This window comes from Aspergillus ibericus (genome assembly GCF_003184845.1).
Source record: "Aspergillus ibericus CBS 121593 unplaced genomic scaffold BO80scaffold_60, whole genome shotgun sequence".
Lineage (NCBI taxonomy): Eukaryota > Fungi > Ascomycota > Eurotiomycetes > Eurotiales > Aspergillaceae > Aspergillus > Aspergillus ibericus.
In genome coordinates this window covers 115589-133170 of record NW_020292158.1, presented here as the reverse complement: position 1 = coordinate 133170, position 17582 = coordinate 115589, and the positions used below count along the sequence as shown (strand labels likewise).

At 54.4% G+C, this 17582-nt stretch overlaps 4 protein-coding genes across 4 annotated transcripts; 2 read left to right on the top strand and 2 right to left on the bottom strand.

Moving 5' to 3' along the window:
- The first annotated feature begins 69 nt into the window (after positions 1 to 69).
- On the top strand, positions 70 to 7321 carry BO80DRAFT_417231 (uncharacterized protein). The gene has a single exon (XM_025718212.1). It carries the CDS (start codon positions 298 to 300, stop codon positions 7171 to 7173), a length of 6876 nt encoding a protein of 2291 aa, XP_025570593.1. The 5' UTR covers positions 70 to 297; the 3' UTR covers positions 7174 to 7321.
- Positions 7322 to 7976: 655 nt separating this feature from the next.
- BO80DRAFT_366837 (DUF4050 domain-containing protein) lies at positions 7977 to 9191 on the bottom strand (the record flags this gene model as incomplete). The annotated part of the gene is made up of 1 exon (XM_025716260.1): positions 7977 to 9191. The coding sequence occupies one exon, from the start codon at positions 9189 to 9191 to the stop codon at positions 7977 to 7979; it is 1215 nt and encodes a 404-aa protein (XP_025570592.1).
- Positions 9192 to 9622: 431 nt separating this feature from the next.
- BO80DRAFT_429246 (ATP-binding protein) lies at positions 9623 to 12882 on the bottom strand. The gene has a single exon (XM_025720422.1). The coding sequence runs from the start codon at positions 12712 to 12714 to the stop codon at positions 9832 to 9834; it is 2883 nt and encodes a 960-aa protein (XP_025570591.1). The 5' UTR covers positions 12715 to 12882; the 3' UTR covers positions 9623 to 9831.
- A 1981-nt stretch (positions 12883 to 14863) lies between these two features.
- Positions 14864 to 17313, top strand: BO80DRAFT_449459 (uncharacterized protein; the record flags this gene model as incomplete). The annotated part of the gene is made up of 5 exons (XM_025721746.1): positions 14864 to 15098; positions 15221 to 16044; positions 16107 to 16397; positions 16452 to 16721; positions 16780 to 17313. 5 exons carry the CDS (start codon positions 14864 to 14866, stop codon positions 17311 to 17313), a joined length of 2154 nt encoding a protein of 717 aa, XP_025570590.1.
- Between the last annotated feature and the right edge of the window lie 269 nt (positions 17314 to 17582).

Below are 17582 nucleotides of genomic sequence, written 5' to 3'. Positions count from 1 at the left end.
TGCCGCCGAGCTATCGCCAAAACTGCGCCAGGCCCGACATTAAAAACAGCTTAAGCCCCGTCGCGTCTCCCCCCCCACATTTTCGACGCGTCGAATCGACCAGCACCGCTGGATCCTCAATTAACCACTCGACATATACTTGCGACCCTGTGGATCTGTGGCACGACCACCAGTTGACTGGTCAGATCTGAGAGCAATTTTTCGTCCCCATCCGTCTCGGTTATCTAGCGAGCGCAGTATTGCAGTTACGAGGGGATGAACATCTAGGGAGATGGGCCATCCGCGCCCAGGATACAAATGGAATCATGGCGGGAGCGAGGATTCGTACCGGACTCGGACTCGGAGGACGGACTCGACAGTCAGGAGACAATAACGTTGAACGATGGGGTCGAAGATACGGTTGCAGATACTGGTGTTGCAGTTTCAGTTCGCACGGAGGAAGCCGCCATCGAACCCCAGGACGATGTACAACATGAGCTACAACCACACGCTTCTCAGAGCACCGATATTGATCGCGAACGGCCTGTGACCCCTCAGACGGATTCTGATAATGCTTCTGTCAAGACTGAGAAGCATGAGCAGCCTCTTGCGGCGTCGTCGAAGACCGCCGATGAGAATGACGGATCGGAGGAACCGTTGCCTGGGCTTCCTGAGGATGAAGAGACCCCTCGTGCTAGTGTGAAGACAGACGACTCTCGCCTGCCTACGCAATCTTCGGATACCACCACTGTTAGCGCACCTCCTACCCCGCCGGCCAAAGAGAACGACGATATATGGGACATCCCGAGTTCAGAAGGTGCACTGCAATTTGACCACCGACTCTCAAGGAAACCCAACCATGTGTACTCGAGGACGGACCATGACAGCGAACCGCGGCAAGTCGAGGAGGACCACAATATCTCAGCTCCTTCATCGCCTTTGTCATCCCTGGATTCCCTTCGGTTGGACGAGGGTGACCAAGATGGCCACGAACAACCGGATGAGCCAACAGGGGATCTCATTGAGCAATTGCTACCACCGCTCGATATTCCGGATGAAATTCTACGGGGAATGTCGCCGCCAGCGCGGAGATCACTACGAGAGCGCAAAGCTATCCAACTACATCCGTATATGTTGGAAGATGCTAAGTACCGGACTATGATGCGCGCAGGAGGTGTCAAGCCCGTGCGAGTGGCACAGGACGAAGCGGCGCGTGCTGCAGCCAATGAGAGTCAGGGCAAGGAGTATGTTGACAATGCTGATACCATGGGCGATAGTTTTGGAGCAGATTTCGAGTTTCCACCGTCGTCTCCGGCAGAGCCTCGTCATTCAGCAGAGAGGAGACGGTCTAGGAACTCTCCGGAGCCTTCACAGTCGCATGGCTCTCAAGAATTGGGGCACTCCCCAGGTGGCTTGCTAAGTCGCCGGCCGAAAAGGCGCAAAATATCCAGGCCTCACGATGACCATCGTCCTCAATCACGGTATCTACCGCAGCCAAGTGTAGTTATTGTGAACTCGTCTCCTATGCACCGGAACAATTTGTCGACCTTTCGTGTCCCAAGCCCACCGCGCTCTGAAGAGAACGTCGCTTCGTCGCCTGCTCCGGAACCCTCAACTGTATTTCGCTTCCCTCGTGGCTTTACACCACCTTCAATCTCCGCCACCCCGGGGTTGGGACAGGAGATTAATGCTCCAGAGGAAGCGGATCCCATGGATTGGTCTGAGGCCGAGGCGGACGATGGCCCTGATGCAAGCAATGCGCGATCACATTCTGATACCGAGGATGCAAGCGAAGCGGACAACGATCACGATGAAGATTCTGTCAGGCAGTTATCACGTCGAATCAAAGGGGTCTTACCGGCATCATGGCTGAGATTGGACCAGAAACAACAAGAGGAACGCCCGAGTGCTACGCAGCGACATCGTGAAAGAGTGCTTTCGAGAACTGACAACGCGAAAGGTGTTGCGCGCAAAATAACGAAAAAGGCCGACACCATGAAAGCACCAGGACCAAACGCGCAGCTAACCTCACTAAGACAGCTTGCTGATCCGGATTCTAGCAATGAGAGCGAAGGCGGAAACGATGGTGACACGACCACCTCGCGCCAACTAGTAGCGAGTCTTGGACTTGAAGATTCGTTCAATGACTATGGCCCCGGAGATGATATCCCAGAAGGCAATCGCATCGATTACATGTTCCCACCAGTACATCGTGCCACTTCATCGTCGAAACCACGAAAGCCAGGAAAGAAACGACCAACGGACGAGGGGAACAATGATCGCCCTGCTCATGCACCTAAGCGTCCTCGGCTCAAGAGACAGGCAAGGCTTACTGATCCCGGGTACGGGGCTCACAAGCAGAAGAGACCCACGCCACGTCTACCTAGAATAGGTATCCTTGATGCGCCAGATGTTGCTTCTCGACCTCGCAGTGAGCAACCGCAATTTCTTCGGGTTGCTGCAAGAAAAGCACGTTCCCGTCAAGACAAGGGAAGACGAAGCCCCTCTCGGAAAGTCTTCAATTTCAGTTCACGTGTCGATACGGAGGATGCCAATAAATCATTACACGAATGGAAAATAGGTCGGCTCCAACAGACAAAACTGCCCCAGCCTCGTTCCCAGTCCAAGTCTCAGCCCCAGCCCCGGTCCCAGGCTAAGGTGGCTCGAAGACAGCCGCTAACCGCTCTCTCCACGAATCGACCTGTCGTCTTTCAGGGAAGAGTGACTAGAGGAACGAGTGGAAACCGTACGAATGATGGTTCTCCAGCACCTCAAGCTGGGGAAGTCAGTGCAGTTGATGAGCATGCTAGTACAGATGCCCATGCTCCGGGCCAGATGGCCAAGGCGCCGACCAACATTAGCAAGCTAATGCAACCCGAGCAACGACCCAACAAGTGGATTGTTCGAAGAAACCTTGCTATTTCTTCCTTGACACGGCAAGATCCGCGACCTGCAATGCTCGAGGTAGAAAACCCACGCGGCAAGCCTGTCTCATCGTTGTCCTTTCAAAGGTCTCTCTCATTGCTCAATCGGGACTATCGACGTAAGCGTCTGCCCGAAGTACGACAGGGTAACTTGGTTTTGGACCGCTTTATTTCGAGCCGCAGCTCGTCTCCTGCTCCAGCTGGGCCCAAGCATACGAGCACGAGTCAAAAGCTGGATCACAGGCTGCCAGGAGTCCAGACCGAAGCGCGACGCCAGTTGAAAAAGCGGCCACCGAAGCGGCTCGCAGTCGATGCCATCCAAGATCAACAGCCCTTCGCCATGGAATTAACAGAACCCGAACTCCATAGGCAACAAGGAGACTTGGCTGGTGACAGTCCAATTGGCGCATTGCATGGATTTCAACCCTCATATAGCATAGAGCTCAACATCGCTCCATTGTGCACAGGGACGTACTTCCACCAAACTACATTTTTTGGAAGTGGCGACTTTTCTCGCTCACTTAACTTCCTCAAGCGTGACCTGGACAGAGATGCCGGTCACCACCCGATCAGAGTTGGAGATAGGAGCTATCGATGGGGTGTATGGAATGATGCCGTGTCTTCGGAGCTGGGAACAGTCTTTGAAAAGATGATCGAATGGATTGAAAGGAGTGACGCAGGACTGGAGAACAGTGAAAAAGATGCCTGCAACTTATACAGGCCAGTGGTCAAGTATGTCACTGATGCGCTCTCCTTCGTTGACCCCATCGACAGGATAGGGTTTGTGAGGCGGGCCTTGAGCCTTGTCTGCAAGCTCAATGATACCTTGACCACATCGTCCGCGAAAGCCGAGCGTGAGGTGGAGCTTCTAGCGGCAATTTGCTCGTACAACACTGTGTTTACATACCAAATCCTTCAAATTGCCGGGCATGATCTCGTCAATGATACCATTGCCGATGAAGTGTTGGAAGTATTAAACAGAACCGCCAAACAGGCCATCCGAATTGTCACAACCTCACTGGGACAGGCAAGTATCCGCAGACTCTTCGCGGACATTGAGTCTCCTGAAAAGCGTGATGCAGGAATCCAGAGCGGTCATTCCGTTGCTGAGGCCTATGTCACTGTTCGGCATATTCTATGTAATACGGATAAGCTAAAAGGACGCTTCCAGGAGTTTCTGGCAGAGGCCTATTCGATTCACTATGGGGATATGAGTAGCTTGACGGATGTCAACCAGTTGGAGCGGGCATGGCACTGTGTTCTCACCACTCTGCCTTTGGATGAACTTGATGCTTCTGGCATTTCTCGTATAGGATCTCGTTTTTGGGAGGCTTACGGAAACTGGCCCATAATCAAGATGCTGCTACGTCCAGTGCTAGATCGCTATCAGGTCACATCAATGACGCAGCCTGTTTCATACTACCAGTACTGCAGGGCCCTGTTCCATAGGTGCTTCCACCTCATCAATGGTTGGGGATGGCGAGACTGCAAACAAATTCTCGATACCCTTTATGATTTCTTCGCGAAGAACACCTTGTACAATCTTAAGCACGAAGAAGGCTATAAGTCTCCTGCTTTCCTCGACGAACTGGACCGGAACCCTTCCCTAGAAGTGCAACCAGGAGATTCGTGTTTCCATATCCTGCTGAAAATCATTGCAAGTGGGTTGCGTTACCTGTCAAAGATTTATGACCAGAAGAAGACTCGGAACTTTGCATGGCGCCTGTTACCAAACCATGGCCGCGTGTATCCCAAGGAAAAGCCAATACATCAAGAGGATTTGGACGCATTGAGGAACCACCATGACCTCCTGTGTACATTGTATTACGCTGTCCCTGACGGGTGCCGGCCTCGCCTCGAGACGATCAAGAATCTTGTCAATCCCGCCAGCTCGCATCGTGAGACATGCAATATCAGCTTACGGTCATGGACTAGGCTTGTCCGTTTCAAGCTCTCGACGGATGAGCAGGTCTCTGGACTGGAAGCATTTGCTGACTGGCACGGCTATTTTGTCTCCGAGTTGTTGAAGCAGCATGCACTTGCGCGCCAAGAGGTCGAAGCACAGAACACTGCGGATAACAAATTCTCTGATCAGTTAGTTGAGAAAACGATCGCGCAGAATCAGCGGCAAATCGAGTCCTTGCTGAAGTCAGCGCTTAGTGGCCTACATGGTGCTATTCGCTCGGCACCAACGTTGCAGCATGCTCACAAGCTCATCTTGGGAGCACCTATCAAAGCGCTACTGGCTCTCTTTAACCCCAGAGTTGCTCGTGTCAACATGACAGTCTCTGATACCCTTCAAGTGATCGTCGCCTATGTCCAGAAGTGCAATATTTCACCGGCAGTCGAAGCAGCAAGTGCTCCTGCGGCGGTGGATGAAGACAGTCAAGAGTATGGAGATTGGGCGGATATTGCGGCTGCATATGATGAGTCTCCACCGACAGCGCCAGAAGTCGAGTATGTCGAAAGGGTCTTCCATCCAGCTGCGTTCCGGCTTATATCCAACTGCTTTGGAGAGGACTACTGTCCGGAAGATGCGATTCTGCTCAATGTCGTGGAGTGCTGGACATCTATTGCACAGACACTGGTCAAACATGGCTTACGCCACTGGGACAGCTACCTCAGTCCGTACAACGGCGACTCCTGGATGTCACTGCGATTGACGATCCAGACGAGAAAATTCACACCTTTGTTCCTGGCAAGCTGCATCGAAAAAGATCCTCGCTTTATAGTGGACTGTAAAGTCCAGGTCATTGGGATGTGGTTGTCCGCTTTGGTAGAGCGAGTCTCGATGTTGAAATACCAACACCGCTTGACAGAAGCCTTGCTAAATGAAGAATCGATGGATTCCCTACTGCAGAATTTGCCCTTCGCCAGGGACCGAAAAGAAGGGAGATACGTGATCACCCTGGAAGATCTCAGCCACCGCCGGGTGTCTCTGATATCGAGTATCCTAGCCAACATGCGTGCACATCTCCAAGTGCTGGAAGATATAGACGCCCGAGAACTCTCAACTACCAAGCAGGATTACAGGGAGATCATCCAGAAAATGATGTCGGCTATGAAGGCAAACTATCAGGAGCTGGGCAACGGTGCAGCCAGCGTCCAAGGAGCTTACGTGGACTTTGTTCACCGCATCGTCGGGTTCCTGCAACAGCACAGCCGGGATATCTGCCCTATCGACTCGTTCTTTACCGACCCTGCTTCATTCCCACTACCTTCCGGGGATCCGACGTACATTGTGGCCCGGTTGAAGAGCTACGAGCCGAAACTCTCCTCGGAGAAAGTAGCAAAGACGCTCATCATGTTCATTCAGAGCGTTTCCGAGCGAGCCGCGATCGACGGACAGCAGGATTACCTCGTTAATCAGCTTCACGCATCTATGACTGAAACTTATGAATCTGGCCTTCCCGACAAACCTACCTTGAGGGCGACATTGTTGCAGGCGGTTTTCCCGGCCTACCTCGAGGCATCTTTTAGCAACGCAGCATGCTGGATTCTTAGTCGACCCCTCATGCAGACTATTACGCTCGTCTTCCAGGACCTCCTTTTCAATGTGGACACGACCGATTCTGCCTGTATCGCATCCGTCTGGAACATCTTCAACTCTGTCTTCCAGGCAACACATGCTGTTCTCCTGAATGTCACGAACAATGTCAACATGCTCAAGGACCCTGCCGTGGCCATCAGCGCCGCCTCATTCATCAAGATGATCACGGCCGCCTTGCCAGTCATCGACTATATAGACCGAGCAGCCGAAATGGACCAAAGGGTCCTCGCTCAGATTCACTATTTCTACCACTCCATCCTCTTCGTCACATCCCATCTCGACCAGCCATCGTCAACAACAGACCTGTACGATCTCCCCCAATATCCCGATGCCTTCAACACCGGCGACCCCATCTCATCCATAGCCACAAACCCACCCTTCTTCCACGAACTTCGCCACTCCGCGGCCCGCGAATTACAATCCTACCTCAACGAGAGCTGGTCCCGCCATCAGCAGAAATACTACTTCACCCGACGAGGCGGCCACCAACCCCAAGAAATCAACATCCAACCATCTGTCGCCGTGGAACTCGAACAATCACCACAGCAGATCCTCGGACCCGTTGTTCAGGAGTTCCTCGACGTCATGCGAGGTCTTGATCTCCTTGATGGTACGGAATCCGAACACACTTTTGGACTCACGTTGGGAGTTCCGAATTCGGATAAGGTCTCCACAGATGTGCTCTACACACTTGACCTTGTCGATGCCATTGGTTATTGAATGAATATCTTTGCGGGGGCTATGATATCCCCGATACAATATCTCTTCCGCTCAACAACCACTTGGTATTCCTTATGACACAAGTCCTACTCCATTCCTAGATGACGAATTGACTTGGATACTCCCATCACGAGATAGACTCTGAATGAAAAGCAGTCAACTATATGATCTTCAATTTCCAATCTAGACAGTTTATAGTAGGGAGTGGACAGTATAAGCCTGTCTGTAGGCACATACGTATTAAACCAGCGAGCCGGGTAAGTAAGTCGATATATTATACGTAAATATATAGGTAGGCACTAGGCAGATAGATAGAAAAGGACAAACAAAGACGATATATGAAAGCTAATAAGGGAAGGGGAAAGAGCTAGTCCCTATTCCGTTAATCAATCAATTATTCATGCAATTTCTTTTTCTCTCAAAAACGCGTAACGCATAAAGCATGAAGTATCAAAAGTAAGCGTACACATGCACAGCGTCCATTCATGTCTTATGGATGTGTGTTTGGGGTAGGTGGTGGGTAGTGGGTACTGAGACTGGTGGGTGGTTGTAGTGGTGATGGTAGTGGTAGTGGGAGGAGGTAAGGGCAACAGGTAAGAGGGGAGAGGGGAGTGATAGATAGCAATAAGAAAGCAATGGTGATGAGTCGGGAAAGAAGTCAGCTCGTCGTGGTTCATAGCAGAACCGAAGAGCTTTATTTACATGCCATACCACCATACCACCATACCACCAGATCACAGCACACTGCATCGAACGTAAGGAAAAGCAGGGTTGTTATCTCCGTAGTACTACGTAGTACGGAACTAATTATGCACGCCTCCATCTGCACCGCCGGCACCCCCGTCGTTTTGCTGACTGCTGGATCCTCTCCGGTGGAACGGGTGATGGGGATGGAAGCCTGAGAAATGGAAGACCTTGCGCACTGCGCTGGCTACTCCGGAACGTCTTTTTGATTCGGGTGACGACGGCGGCTTGTCACCCGCTGCAGCGGCAGACTCCTCCTCGGGCTTGCGCCGCACTGTCGCGGTATCCTGAAGCACGATTGAGGTGGGCTTCGGGGGCCATTGGCCGTCCGCTTTCCATCCTTGTACCATGGCCTTGGTCACATCGGCGAGGTTGATCGGCACGGTGGGAGTGAGTCCCTGGACGACGACTTTCGAGTAGATGGAGGGATACATAGCCGGGGTGATGGAGGCGCGAATGGGGTTGGCATTGGAGATTAGGGACGGTACAACGGGGATGAGAGGGTCTTCGCTGCTAGGTTGACGCGCGGAGTCCGGTTCAGTGCTCAGGGTCTCTGCGGAGGCGGTGGTTCCTTCTTGCGCGTCGTCTCCTGCGGGGGGTGGCGGGGGTGGTTGCTCTGCTGCCGTGGAGGGCTCTTCGCCGCGAGATGGCGGCCGTGGGAGCGCGCCATCATTCTCGGCGATGCTGAGGGAAGCTTCCGTTCGCAGAGCGAGCTCGTTCTGGGAGTTGGATGGTGACGTGGAGAGGAGAGGAGTGGTATCGGTGGTCGCTGCTGCCGCTGCATTCTGCGGTTGTTCGGAGGAGGAAGTTGTGGGCGTCGCAGCCGTAGTCTGCTGGGCTTTCAATTGCCTGGCCCGAATCTCTTCCTTTGAAAGAGCTCCCGACCATGCGTCTCGACGCTCAACCCACACTCGTAGACCCGGGTTCCATTTCATCTCTTCCTCCATCTGGCGCCGCCGTTTGCGCCTGCGGTCTGAGTCGTCGCCGAGCGGGGTCCCGAGCGGGCTGGAGAGCTCGGAGGCATTGTAGCCAGGATGCTGCTGTCCAGCTGCAGCGCCGATGGTAGGAGAGGACTGCGGTTCTAGCTCGGAGCCGGAGCTATCGTATTCGCGTAGACGCCATTCCAGAACATCTTGCTCGGGCGTGGGAGGAGACGAGAATGGAGCGATACCTAGTTCAGCGGAGGGCTCGAAGACCCAGTCGTTGCGGACGATTTCACGAACGTAGCGCTTTGCGTCTCGGATGGCGGCGTCGCGGGCCTCGGTTGTTGACATTGTGAGGAATCTGATTTGCAGTCGGGGAGAGGGAGAGAAGAGGGGTAGCGTGTGGAGAGAAGGAGGCGGGGGTTTTGTCGCGTGAGGAGACGAGACTCAGTGTGTGGGAGAATCTGCAGATGACCAGGCCAGTCCAAGACCAAACAATCAGACAATCCCAGCGAGGGACGGAGACGCCAGCGATGGTGGCGGGTGAGCCAAGGTGAAGGAAGGGAAAGCAAAGAAGGTTGGCTGATCCAAGGGGCTGCCGCTTCGTCGATGTCATTCATTCAAAGCCCGCGTGTTGCATCGGTGGCTGCCATCATCGGCCTTCTTTTCTCCTCTTCCCCCGCGTGCTGCGATCGGCGCCGTTGCCGATCCTCATGTCGGGGCTGTCCTGCATACGTCGGCCTGTCTACCAAGTTCTCCCATTGCTCCTTCTGATCGGAGTGGTATCGTCTGCTATATTGGTACATTCAGGTTCGTGTCGCTAATGAGTAGTATACAAGTCCGTCCCGTCCAGCCCTGTCCAGCTTCGCCTGCCTTTCCAGCCCATTCCGACCCGGTCCTGACAAACGCGAAGATGATAAATTCACTTGATCTATGTGGCTAACACCCAAAACTGTTCAAATCCCACTGCTTCCAACCCCAACCAACCGCTTCAGGTCCGGACGCGCGCCGCATCCACGGCAGCTGCCGCCTCATCCTTGCCAGCCGGGATAAAGCCCCAGCCGGGACTCTTCTTGCGCCGGCCCTTGCGGTCGCCGTACTGTTCGTCGAACTTGCGGATCGCGGCGAGCGACGACATGTCCTCGCTGATGGATGCGCTGATCTCCTCCATGCCACGCTCAAAGTGCTTCCACGTCAACGTGCGTCGTGCGGGATACTGGTACGGCTCCTCGCCTTGGTGCTGAGCGGCCAGGTCGTTCTCTTCCCGGACGCAGGCCAACGCGGCTGCTACAGACAGGTTCTTAAGGTCGGAGCCGGAATACAGAGGCGTGCGACGGGCCAGCTCCGCCAGATCGACCGTGCTGTCCAGGGTCTCCTCTTTCAGGTGGATCTTTAGGATGGCCAGGCGATCCTGCTCAGTCGGAAGGTCCACAAGTAGTCGCCTGGGGAGACGCCGGAGAACCGCGTCGTCAAGGTCGAACGGTCGGTTCGTGGCAACCATGATGAAGGCCGACATATCGTTCATGCCGTCCCACTCCCGTAGGAATTGGTTGATGAGCTCACGGTGGGATGTCCGGCTGCTGGCACCCGTGCGTGAACAAAAGATAGCATCGGCCTCGTCAATGAACACGACACAGGGGCTCAGCTTCTTAGCCAGTGTGAAGATGGCCTTGACGTTCTTCTCCCCCTCGCCAACATACATGTCGTAGACCTCCGACCCGCTGACTTCCAGCACGGTAGCACCGCTTTCACGGGCCACAGCCTTCGCGAGGAGGGTCTTACCAGTACCGGGTGGTCCGTAAAGCAATAGGCCAGGGATCTTGTCCGTAGCCAGAACACCGTAGGTGAACGCCTCGGGGCGGATCAGAGAAAGAGAGGTCAGGGTCTTCAAGGCATCGATGGTCACAGCGGGCACATGGACATCAGCGAAAGTGGTCCGGATGCTTTTCGCATCCACCACTCCGGTCAGTAGTTTCTTCTCGTGGGAGTTGCAGGTTTTCCGTAATGAGCTCAGCAAGCGCTCCCGATCATTCCCGGTCTCGCTGGCTTTCGCCTTAGGCATTTTCTCCTGCAGCCAGTCGTTTCTAATACGCTCCGTCTTCTGCATCATCTCAATTCCTCGCCGAATGTGGTCATAACCGAAAGCCCCATCCGTTCCCACAGAGCCGAGGGCAAGGGTGGTGGCCCAGTGAACCTGGCTGTACGGCCAGTACCGCTCATCGAGGCCGCTTTCCTTCACGAGGGATGAGTCCAAGGGCCAGGCTCGGTCGCGGAAAACATCGTCTTGGAGCGCCGAGGGCTGTTCGGCGAGCCGCGTCCGAAGCAGATCTTGAATGTGGCGGATGTTAATGTCGAGTGTTCGCTTTTTCCGATCTTCCGCAAACGTGCGTTCGGCCGCTTCCGACTTCATGGCGGGAGTGATGACCAGCATCTGGGAGAATTGGTCGTCGAAGGCGTTGTGCATGAGCTTCGCAGCATCCGAATCGGGTGCAGCTTCTTGCGCCGAGGTACCGATAAATAGGACTCTAGAGCCTGCTTTTCTCTTATCCTCTATAGCTTTTTGTAATAGGGAAATGAACTTGGCGCCCTCGCGGGTGGCCTGAATGTCTCCATAGTCTTGGATCTGAACTATGACATCGCGCTCTGGGCTAATGCTGTGACCTTGTAGACCTTCGGGAGCAGCAGAGTCTGCATCTTCTGCTACCGCTGGCGACAGCTGCTTCAATGACTTGCTGGATGAAGAAAGGAGCTCACGCACAAGCCGAAGTCGCCTGTCCTCCGCTCGGTCAGCAGGGCTTTGCGAGGAAGAGCCAGCGGAGTTCTCCACTGGGGAATTGAACGAGGCCACCAAGGACTTCAGCCCCAGAAAATTGGGAAGTGCGATATCGCCAGAGTCGCGGGCAGTCTCAATAGTGATGAATTTGGGACCCCGGAGAGCTGGCCGGAAATTGCGCGGCGAGTCAATGGCATCGTCATCGGCATCCCCTTCGTGCAGACCGTCTTCTTGCCAGGTGTCCGAGATAGACGGCCGGTACACTTCGTAGCCAAGCGATCTGATGGGGGTTGTGGTGCCAATGTCCGCCAGGTCCTGTTCACTGCATAACTGGGCAATGTCCTGCGCGTTGAGAGTGACCAGATCCGCGCCCAACTCCTGAGCTAGCCTCTTGACCACCGCGTCTAGGAACAAGATGCCATCGGTGCCGGGGTACTGAAGGACAAGGTGTGACTTTCGTGCGGAGGGTTCCTGGGCGTACTTGGTTGGCGGCAGTCGCAACCCTGCCCGGGCAGATGCGCAAAGCTCTTCCCACAGCGCTTCAGTCAAAGCATACCGATTCTCCGGAGCATCAGGACCCTCAGACGAAGGCGGTTCTTCTCCACTGCCGCCATGACCTAGCTGTTCGCTTGCCTCCTTTTCAGGTTCGGCTTGTGACGACCGTATCTCCACTTGCTGTAATAACTCGGTGTTGCCGGTTCTGTTTCCATCATTGACAACCGTATTCCGCTCGTAAAACCAGTCCGGAACAGTCGCAACCGGAGCGGTCCACTCCTTTGTCGCCCGTCTATTCCTTAATGCTCTGCGAATCGCCGAACCGTAGGGACCTAAGTCCTTCTTCGCCGTTCGATCGGCTGACGGTGTTGCGACGGAAGTGCCACGGCCTGCTAGTGTAGGTTCGGCATTGTGAGTAGGGATGTCACCGGGGAGGTTCTCCGTGGTCGAATCTCGAGAGCTATGGGGATCGGAAGGTGTTGATGATAGCCATGTTCGCGAGAGATGGAACCGACGCGAATGCGAGACAACCGCGGCGGGATAGCGGCGATGCGCGATGAACCGGCAGGGTCGTGCTACAGACCGAAGGAACCTGCCTTGGTGCATTGACGAATACATCCGGGGCAAACGACGCCGCCGGAATTAGAAAACTGAGGTACTGGCGATGCTGCAGGGAACAACCGTCTGCATCAGCCAAGTTGCGAGGAGATGAGTGCCAGCAGGACTTTCATCTTGCCTTCTGGACTGTTCCTTGCGGGTGGTCCTCCTTTGTCAGCGGCGGGTGCGATATCACGTGATAGGGGCGGTGGCTGCTGCAAGAGGCTCGGTGGAACAGGCAGGGAATTAAGCTTGATTCCCGTGAACTATCTAGAGGCCGTCAAGAGTCAACGGGAAGGGACGCATCATCCATGCTGGGGGCGTCACAGTCAGCTGCATTCCCAGGCGGACGGACGCCGTTTACGACAGGTATACGGCAACAAACGCCCAATCTACGTGGAACAAGAGGCAGGAGCGCATCGAATCACCCAGAACACATGGCTTGTTATTCATTCTAACTACTAATCTGCACGTAATTCCCTTCGCTAGCCAAAGATCATGATCGACATCCAAGCAGAGCCTGATGCGACCAAGACCCTGGACCCCACTACCAATCATTGCCAAGCGACTCGACGTCAAGATAATGAATGCTAAGATTTGCTTTGGAAATTGTCAGCCAATGATCAATGACGTGGACAAGTGACAACAAGTGCAGAAATGCAGAATTTTTCTCAGACCGAATATACTGGCAAGTAGCAGACCAACCGGGAAAGGAAGGTCCGAATGTCTCCTCATGGACGATTCAGAGGATAAAGAAGAAAAAAGTGGTTTATCATCTTCGAAAAAAGGGTGTGGGATGGACAAAAAGCAGAAAAAAATATGGAACTAACCTTATGATGAACCAGATCTTGCAGCACAACCTGATCAGTTAGTCTAGTGGTCTGATGTATCAGTACGCATTTATACTGCGACAGCTACTGGTGGCCAAATTGGCGCGTGATGTATCCAAGCCTGATTCAGGGCAAATTGCACATGAATCTGGTGCTTTCTGAATGCAAACAAAGTTTGGAAAAAAGCAAAAAACCGGTGAAAAGTCAGAGGCACATCATCCGAGCCATGAAGAGTAGAGAAGAACTGAGAAAGAAGAAAAACATTGCGCGACCGAAAATAAATGCCGCCCGCCCGCAAGAACAATGTTCCGAGAGCCACGTGATGGTAGACAGCCCCGAAGCGGACTAGCGTATAAGTCGCGGTGGCCGGGCATCGCCATTCGCTCGCAGCGCAGAGGGAAAAGAAAAGCCTCAGAGAAGATCTCGCCATGGGCCTCTTAGTTCTGAGTTCCGACTGACTCTCCGGCTGTCTGTCTGTCCCCCTTCCAGTTCCCGGTCTCCCTGCTAAGCCTACCGTACGGTTTTTTCCTTTGCTCTCCCTGTGTTCACCTCATCCCTCCCCCTCCAGATATTCCCTCCCCTCCCCCTCCCTCTTCCCCGTTCTTGGGCTGCACATTTGTTCTTGGGTAGCCTCTGTTCCCGCGAGGTTTGGTCTAGCACGCCCCGTTCGTTATCGAGCGATTGAACTGGCGATCGCGACAGGTGCCGTCTCGCTTTTCGTTGGCCCCTAGCCCCTCCACACCTCCGGCCTCCCTAATCCCATTCCCATCCACCCATAATAACCCATTCCCTCTCTAGCCTCTCACCCTCACCACCTCTGGTCTTTCCCCCCCAACCTCCTCAACCTTCCTCCTGTCACCCTCTCCCACTGACATTGGAGGTGTAGGATTTTCGCCCCCTCCCGATCTGGTGGGCACAGGTGATTAGGCCGGTCCGATCCATGCTCCAGATCTCGTGTGGTCGTGGGTGATACCGACGCAGGCTCAATCGCCCCGTCAGCTGCGTCTTGGCCTCCGCTCCGGCACTAAAAGCGGCCTGTTGTGCCTCCACGTCAAGCGCGCTTTTCGAGTCCGACGCCGCCCTCAGCGTGCCGGATAGTCGACGGTCGTTTAGTTTCTCTCTTGCGTCCCTCTTTCTGATAACGATAGCCCTTGACTTTTCCTACGCACAATCCTGTTTCTTCCCTCTCTTCGTACCCCTTCCAGTCCCTCACCGACTTCGAGGAGTCCCGTTATCGGCGACTTCGTAACCACGACATGATGATGGCGCAACCATTCCCTGCCCATCAAGGCATTCCACAGCATCCGGGTCTGCCTCCGGGTCACCCAATGGCCCCTGCTCAACATCCCAACGCTCATCCCGGGGCTGGGATGGTCCAGCAGGTGCATCCAGGCGTGTCCGCGCCAGGAGGACCTCAAGTCAGCCAAGGCGGTCCAGTAATGGGTGGCATGCCACCTGGAGCTGGAACAACAGGGCCTGGGGGTCCTGTTCAGGCTCATGCCCTCTCTCACCTCGGTCCAGCTCAGGCACATATGTTCCAGCAGCCGCATTTTGCACAGCAGTGTAGGTTTCCCATCGATCTTACGCCTTCCCCCTTATCGGTCGTCCATGTGCACTATCTAGCTTCTTGGCCTTCTCTTCTCCAAAATCGATCGCATGGCAATCTGACCGGTCTTGCTCTCTAGTTGCGAACAACCCTCAACTTCTCCAGCAGCACCAACACCAACTTATAAGACAGCGTATGATGCTTCAGCAGCAACAGCAGCAGCAGCAGCAGCAGCAACACCAACAAGGGCATGGTGGGTTACCGGTACAGATGCAAAATGGTACACCCGGCCTGAATGCGGCTCAGATCGCAGCGATGCAAGCGAACCCTGCGATGCGTCCAGTTAATCTGCAAATGCAGCTTCAACAGATGCCTCATGGACAGCCGCAAAACCTTCAGCAGCAACAACAACATTTCCTTGCTATGCAGCAAGCCCAGGCTCAGCAGGCGCATCAGGCCCAGCAAGTCCAGCAGGCTACGTCTGCCGGACAGCCCGGCCAGCAGACACCGCAGCAGCGCGCAGCAGCACAACCTCAGAGCGTACACGACGCCCAGAGTGTTACACCTCAACCTCAGCCGGGACCGCCACCACACCAAGGAAGCGCGACGCCGCAACCGAATCCTCCGCAGGTACCCACGTCTCAACCTCCACAGCAGCAGCCCGCCGCACCTCAGCCACAGCCTACTCCCAATCCACCCCCGCAACAGCTTCCGCAGGCTCAGCAACCGGGTCAGCAACCGCAAGCGCCCCAGGCGCCGCAGACACAACCTCAGCCGCAGCAATCCCAACAGGGCCAACAACAGGGCCAACAACAGCCGCCAATGACCGCGCAGGAGGCCCAAATTAAGGCACAGCAACAGCAAAACCCTGCTGCCATGATGATGCAGCAACAACGGATGAACATGAAGGGCGCTGCAATCTTGCAGCTTAGCACCTTTGCAGAAAATCTGAGCCACATTTCTGTATGTTCAATCCGATCAGTTGGCCGGCATTGTATTCTCGACCAGACGCTAATGATTTACAGGGTCGTGCTGAGATGGGTACTGATTTGGCCCAATGGAATAATTTTGTGGCCAGATTCTATGCGCCGGGCGGTGTTCTGAGACAGGGTGTTTATAACCCACAAGCCGGCTCCAAGCAATTTGAGATTGCCACTCCTGCTTTAGCGCGCTATTACCACACCCAGTGTACAAGCGGTATTTGCCATATCCAGATGGTTGTTGATGGAGCGCGGGAGAGGGACTCACCGCACGGAGGCCACATCGTGGAGAGTGCGAGAACTTGCTTCATTTATTGGTTTTCGAATGGAACTCAGGTATGACTGCTTGACTTCTCGCTTTATCGCGATTGCCGTATTAACCAAACATAGCTTTTTACCAACGGAAGCATGACGGCACATTTCGATATGAACAACAAGATTGAAATGCTCGATATTGTGGTGATGACCCACACGGAATACCTCCCTCGGAGTCAGTTACAGGCCCTGGAGTTGGCCGACCAGCAAAAACAAAGTCCCAAGGTGTCTAAAAACATGGGGAAACGGGCCCAGGCCAAACAGGCGCAACAGCCTGCGTTTACATTGCCCGAATCTATGGTTACCCCGAATGGTGTTCCCACGGCCGTGATGAGCTTCCTTGAGGTAAGCTTTCTATGTGGTCTAGTGCGTTCTGGTATTCTTCTGACCTTTCATCTTGTAGGTGGCGGAGACGATTTCGCACATGCAGTTGCTGTTCCAGTTTTCTCAGCAAAATCCTCAATTGTCACCCCCAGAAGCCCTGCGGAACCTGGTGATCTCGATGCAGCAGAGCCAGGCGGCTCCCAACCCGGTGTATATGCAGGCTCCCATGAACCCAGCGATGCAGCAGGGCCAGCCACGGCCCCCCAATATGAACGTGCCCAACCAGTTTGCGTCTCCCGCGATGGCCCACTTGGGTTTACCGGGCGCTCAGGGCTCACCCCATTTGACTGGATCCGCCCACCCCAGTCCGGCCCAGAGCCATCTGGCGGGGCCTCCGGGGATGCTCCCTCAGGGTCAAGTCCAAGGCAACATTCCCCAAGGGACCAGTGCAAGTGCTAGCCCCAACGTGGGTAACAAACGCCGCCGTGCTAGCACCGTGAAGATGGAGAATGATGATGCTGGGCCCGAGGTTAACGGCACTGCCGGTCAGGGAGCCCCCAAAGTCAAGGCTAGTCCTCGAGTAGGGGCGAAGAAGCAGAAGGGTGGTGGCTAATACCACCACTGTAATGTTGCCGATGCATAATTATTGCCTTTTTTTGCGTCCTTTTCTTTTCTCATACTCATTTTCTGGTTTTCACTTGTCCTTCTCAGTTCCACATGTGTTTCAGTCTCACAAGGCGGGGATATGGCGTACCTTAGGATACCTGTGCGAGGCTCTTCTTCTGCGCTGCTTTTCATCTGCGGGGTTCCTGTTCATTGAACATAGCTGCCGGTTCCTTTTCCATTTGATGTCTCATGCGAAAGACGGAGATCCGTGTTATG

What these genes read in the sequence shown, in the direction of transcription:
- BO80DRAFT_429246 (XM_025720422.1), bottom strand. Translation starts at nt 12,714, where the DNA reads ATGCACCAAGGCAGGTTCCTTCGGTCTGTAGCACGACCCTGCCGGTTC.
- BO80DRAFT_417231 (XM_025718212.1), top strand. Translation starts at nt 298, where the DNA reads ATGGAATCATGGCGGGAGCGAGGATTCGTACCGGACTCGGACTCGGAG.